Source organism: Vicia villosa, linkage group LG5 (assembly GCF_029867415.1).
Source record: "Vicia villosa cultivar HV-30 ecotype Madison, WI linkage group LG5, Vvil1.0, whole genome shotgun sequence".
In the NCBI taxonomy this organism is placed as follows: domain Eukaryota; kingdom Viridiplantae; phylum Streptophyta; class Magnoliopsida; order Fabales; family Fabaceae; genus Vicia; species Vicia villosa.
The window spans coordinates 138,273,947-138,279,946 of NC_081184.1; the positions used below are offsets into that span (position 1 = coordinate 138,273,947).

General features: G+C 37.8%; 1 protein-coding gene across 1 annotated transcript; it reads left to right on the forward strand.

The window, feature by feature from the left end:
- The first annotated feature begins 1,465 nt into the window (after nucleotides 1-1,465).
- Nucleotides 1,466-4,965, forward strand: LOC131607502 (uncharacterized). Its single transcript, XM_058879505.1, has 4 exons — nucleotides 1,466-1,603; nucleotides 1,718-3,276; nucleotides 3,387-4,331; nucleotides 4,411-4,965. Exons 2-4 carry the CDS (start codon nucleotides 1,720-1,722, stop codon nucleotides 4,963-4,965), a joined length of 3,057 nt encoding a protein of 1,018 aa, XP_058735488.1. The 5' UTR covers nucleotides 1,466-1,603; nucleotides 1,718-1,719.
- The last annotated feature ends 1,035 nt before the right edge of the window (nucleotides 4,966-6,000 follow it).

Here is a 6,000-nt window from a genome sequence, read left to right on the forward strand (position 1 = left end):
GATGATATTTTGGCGGATTTTGAGAGTCGTCTGGTACCAGAGGAGTATCGGACTCAGAAAGCCACATCACAATAGTCTTACGTGGATGGTTACATGACTTGGTTCTATAATGTGTCACAACTTTACATGACACCCGAAGCTCCTAGACGTTCACCTAGGTCTGCTCATGAAGAGATCCTGGAGAATGAGCAGACCATGGATGATCATGACATTGATGTGTTGCCGATCTATCCAAGCATTATGCGGATGACAGGAGAGGGCATCGAGTCTAAGCTATTTGAGAGAGGTCGTGATGAACCTGTTGACTAACACATCCCATTCTTACCGATGCACAAAATACCCAAGGTTACCGTAGGCAAAGGAGAAGTCGGGGTGTTAGCAAGGGCGGTTTTATAGCCCAGCCAGCCCGGGCACGCGCCCGGGCTCAACCCATAATTTCTTTGTATTTCTCCTAATTTAATAATCGATTTTTAAACGGAATCAGGGGAAAAATTAGTAAAAATAAGGGTGTGAAAATTAAAACAAATGAATACCCAATGGTCCAGACAGGCCCAACCCAATTAATTATTTATGACTTAGAATAGAAATTAAAAGAAAAATTAATCTGCCACTCACTGTAGACCTGCTCCCTCTTTTGACTGTTCATTCTCTCTCACCAGTCCGTCACGTCACTTTTCAATCTTGCATAGCAGGTACAGAGACTTTACTTCTCTTAGCTTTTCTTTTTATTATAACAACATATTATTATTATTATTATTATTATTATTATTATTATTATTATTATTATTATTATTATATTATATAATATTATATAGGTTAGTTTTTATAGGGGATCATATTGCAACACTTAAAAAGGGATCAGATGCCTTTTGGAGATGCATGTTTCAGATATTCAAAGAATAGTAATTATGGTTTCTATGTGCTATGAAATATGATTGTGGAAATATTTTGTACACAGACTTTAATTTTTATAGATTGCAACCTCCAAACAAAGGAGAATAATATATAATAATTCAAACGTGACCAACATTTTATAGTATATATTACTAATTTTAATTGAGCCACTCTACCACTTTCATGTTTAACTTTTTCAAAATATTACTAATAGAAAGAATTAGTCCAAAAATACTATAATAATTTAATAAAATAACTTTGTTGTTACAATTTATTTATTTATTTAAGGGTTAATACCTATTTTACCCCCTGCCATATGGGCCCTAGTTGAAAAACCCCCTGCCAAAAATAAAGTTTCAAAACATGCCTCATAAAATTTCAAAAGTTTGCATTTGGACCTTTATCACGCCACATCATTAAAAAATCTGATGTGGCATTATTTTCTGTAATTTTTTAATAAAATTATATGCCACATCACTAAGTCATGAAATGGAATGACCTAATTACCCTTAGTCTTTTTAACTTCATTTCTGATGTGCATTTGATTTTGTTATCGTTTCAGACCCTACAATTAGGGTTCTTCATTTTCATCTTCCACTGTTGTCAAGACTTCACCGTAACAAAGCAAAACTTGAATACGATTTTGCACTCTCTGAATACGATTTCGCACACTCACTCTGATTACGCTTTAGATTCGAAGTTAAAAAAGGTACGTATTGTCTTCTTGTGATTTCTATTCTCGTACGTATTGTCTTCTTGTGATTGTGGTCCCAAGTGAAAATCTTTCTGAAATGTTGGACGGAATATTGTCTCTTTTCTGCAGGTATGGGTGTTTTTGGTGTAGTATTTCACCATGGGGGACACTTCGTGCAAGAGGGTCATATGTATTACAGAGGGGGTAGCGACACTATTGTTGAAGGTCAGGATGAAGATAAATGGAGTTTTTTTGAAGCTGTTAGTTTGGTTAGGGATTGGGGATATGAAGGTTTTAGGCTATGGCGAAAGATACCGCAACTAGATGAAGGCTTTATGAATGTTGTTGATGATGCAGCTTGTGTAGAAATTGCTAAGCATTGTATGGCTTGTAAGGTTGATGGCCATATTTGGGTGGAGCATGGTGTCAAGGACATGATGACCAAGGTGGTTCATCCTAATGTGGATGACTTCAGCACATCTAGTGAAACTGAGAGCAGTGGTTCTGATACTGATGCAGGAGAATGTTTCGATGATAGTGAAGAGGAAAGAGTGATTGAAGTAGAAGATGAACAATTCGATCAAGTGGAGGTAGTTCTGCCCGAGAGTGGGAATAGGGTGAATGTCCATGGGAAATCTTTGAGATTCAAGCGTTGTGCATCCAAGGATCCCAAAAACATGAAAGCCAAAAGCATGGTAAAGAAGGTTAATCTATTGGTGCCCAAGAGTGTCTTAGGATCTAGTTCAAAGAGGAATACAACCAATGATGAAGATGTGGATTATGCTAGTGAGGAACTTGATAGTTCAGATGCTGATGAAAGTGATATGGGTGAGAAACCTTCCAAGCCAAAGTATGACAAGTTCAGATCAGAGCTGCTCAACAAAGACTTTCAATTCAAATTAGGTATGGAGTTCAAATCTCTCTCTGAATTTAATGATGCTATTAGGGAGTGGTCTGTATTAAATGGTAGAGAGATAAGTTTTGTTAAGAATGAGAGTTATAGGGTTAGGGTTGAGTGCAAGGGTAAATGTGGCTTTTTGGCATTATGTAGTAAAGTGGGAGACAGTCACACATACCAGATAAAGACTTGGGTGGGGACCCACACATGTGCAAGGGTATTAAATAACAAGTCTGCCAATTCCAAGTGGGTTTCTAAGTTAGTGGTTGAAAAGAGGAAATCACAAGGGAAAGTAAAGTTGTCTGAAATTATGGCTGAGCTTAGACAGAAATATGCAGTAGGCATCACCAAAGGAAAAGCTTGGAGAGCAAAAGCTATTGCTGATGAAATAATTGAAGGTGATGCAAAGGAACAGTATAATATGTTGTGGAGTTATGCAGCTGAGTTGAGAAACCATTGTGCTGGTAATACTGTCAAGATAAACACTGAGAGACCACATCCAACACTACCACCAAGATTTGGGAGGTTTTATTTCTGTTTGGATGGCTGCAAGAAAGGGTTTACCCATGGTTGTAGACCATTTATAGGTGTAGATGGGTGTCATCTTAAGACACAATATGGAGGTCAACTGTTAATTGCTGTAGGAAGGGACCCAAATGACCAATATTATCCTTTGGCATTTGGTGTGGTGGAGACCGAGACAAAGGAAAGCTGGAGATGGTTTATGCAATTGCTGATGGAAGACATTGGATCTGAGAGAAAGTATGTTTTTATATCAGATCAACAAAAGGTACATTATGTGTTTGTTATTCATTTTTATGGTATAGTACTAATTGATTCATTTCTATAGTATAGTGCTAATGTTGTTCTTTTTCTGTTGTGTGCTTATGCTGGTTTTAGGGGCTTGTTAGTGTTTTTGAGGAGATGTTTGAACAGATAGAACATAGGGTGTGCCTCAGACATTTGTATGCAAATTTCAAGAAGAAATTTGGTGGTGGAGCTGCCATTAGGGACCTTTTAATGGGGGCTGCCAAGGCCACATACTTCCAGGCTTGGGAGAAGAAGATGAATGAGCTTAAGCAACTTGACAAGAAGGCATGGGATTGGTTGATGGGAGTGCCAACAAAACTGTGGTGTAAGCATTCTTTTTCATTTTACCCTAAGTGTGATGTTTTGATGAATAACTTGAGTGAATCTTTCAATAGTACCATATTACAAGCTAGGGATAAACCAATACTCACTATGGTAGAATGGATTAGGAACTATGTCATGAATAGGATTGCTAATAGTATTGTGAAGCTTGATAAGTGGAAGCATAATGTCATGCCTAATCCTAGGAAAAGGCTTGACAAGGAAACTCATTTTAGTGGAGAATGGCTGCCTACATGGAGTAGTGGTGATTTGTGGCAAGTTCATCACCCATATAATGGGTTGCAGTTTGTTGTTGACATTGGGAAGAAAACTTGCACTTGTTGCTTTTGGGATCTTGTAGGCATACCTTGTAGACATGCTGTTGCTGCCTTGCAATATCAGAATTTAGATCCTGAAAAGTATGTTGATCCTTGTTACATGAGAGATGCTTATAGGGCATGTTATGAAAACAATGTTAGTCCAATAAATGGCATGGACATGTGGCCCACTGTGGATGCTGAAAATTTGTTGCCACCACAATACAAGAAGGGACCTGGAAGGCCTAAGAAACTGAGGTTTAGAGAGTTGGATGAGAGTGGATCAAGGATGAGAAGGGTAGGTGTATCCTATAGATGCACAAAGTGTGACAAATTGGGCCACAATTCTAGGAAGTGTCAAGCTACTGAGCAAAATCCTAATGCACTCAAGAGAAAGGTATTCCCTCACAATTCATGTCTTTATATGTTCTTATATTTGACAAATTATATGTTATGATGTTTGATAATGAATGCAGAGGAAGACACCCAGGACCAAAGTATCAAGAAAACATGTACAAGAGCCGGCTCCAACTGAGGCAGCTCCAACTGAGGCAGCTCCAACTGAGTCAGCTCCAACTGAGGCTCCAACTGAGGCTCAAACTGAGGCAGTTCCATCTGTGATTGAAGACCCAGAGTTGGATGCATTGCTTAATGATATGATGTCTCTCTTTGAAGAACAAACATCACAAGTTGATAACCCCACACAACCTGCTGTTATGCAACCTGCTGCTGCAACAAGTGTTCCTTTAGCTGTTTCAGAGCCTGCTGCAATGACTGAACCAGTGCCAGCTTCAGCAAGTGTCAAAAAACCTCCTACAAAGAAAAAGAAAAATGTCTTGCCTGTGAAGCCAACAAGAAAAAGGGTCAGTGAGAGGTTGAAGGGGGTGAGAAATGCCAAACGACATGGTGGGCCTGGATCAACACCCGATGTACCATTGACAATTGATGAACCTGAAGGATCTGGTTGGAGTGCATCAAAGAAGATCTCAAAACAGAAGTGGAAGGGAATTGCTAGGAGAATGACTCAGTAGCTGTGTTAAAAGTTCTATCTGACTGTTTTAATGTCTTTAAGTTATGTACTTTAAGTGCCATTTTGGTGCCATTTTGGTGATTTCAAATGTACTGTGTTATTGAACTTATGTTAAGCACATTATGTGCCATTTTGTAACTCCTACTGATCAGAACATCTTGGATCCAATCCAAGCTTTTAATTATGTGACATTTTGGTACTCATCCAAGTTGTTAATTATGTGCCATTTTGGTACCATTCCAAGTTGTTATTTATGTACTTGTTATTGTCAATATTTTGGAATCAATCCAAGTTCACTTGGTATTGGCTTAACTAAAACACATGAGAATTTCATATTTTGGTATAATAAAACACATAAGAATTTCATATCAGAACAAATGTCATTTCCATTGTAGTCTATTTCAATACAACCATACACCTTCATAAAGACATTACAACACAGACAAATTAATTGTCAGATAAACCAACATGAGTTAACTTGAACCAACATAACATAAATTGGACTAAATTCAATAACAGAAGTCTTACAAATTAACACATAGACAAATTATTTGTTACATGAACAGAGAAAGAAAACCCAAAGACAAATTAACACAACTAAAAGATAATTCATCTTCTTTGTTAGCACATCAATCTTTTTCTCTATGGCTTCCATCTTTAGTGGAAAGTCTCTCTCAATTTTGCTCATTCGTTCTGCAAATCCTACATCAAGATGCCCAAATTCTCTTACACCGCAAAATTCATCATCCCAAATAAATGCGTTGCAGTCGTCTTCTTTACCCCACAGCTTACACTTCCAATATTTTCTTCCTGGATTTGAAACCGATTTTGAAACAAATAACTTCATGGACACATTGTGGCCACATTTGGGAGTTACTCTTCCATTTGAAGATAAGCTTGAGTTAGATGAAATTTGTTGACTCATGAAGAAAAGAGTAGAAAAGAGACGAAGTTTGTTGACTCAAATCGCAAAACGCAGCAACGAAACAAGAAGGAGAAGAAGAAACCTTGGGTGAACAAGAATAACGCAGCAACG

Excerpts from the sequence above, each read along its gene's own strand:
- LOC131607502 (XM_058879505.1), top strand. The coding sequence starts at position 1,720 with ATGGGTGTTTTTGGTGTAGTATTTCACCATGGGGGACACTTCGTGCAA. Across the intron at positions 3,277-3,386 it reads TTATATCAGATCAACAAAAG|GGGCTTGTTAGTGTTTTTGA; the intron begins GTACATTATGTG and ends TGCTGGTTTTAG. Across the intron at positions 4,332-4,410 it reads CTAATGCACTCAAGAGAAAG|AGGAAGACACCCAGGACCAA; the intron begins GTATTCCCTCAC and ends TAATGAATGCAG.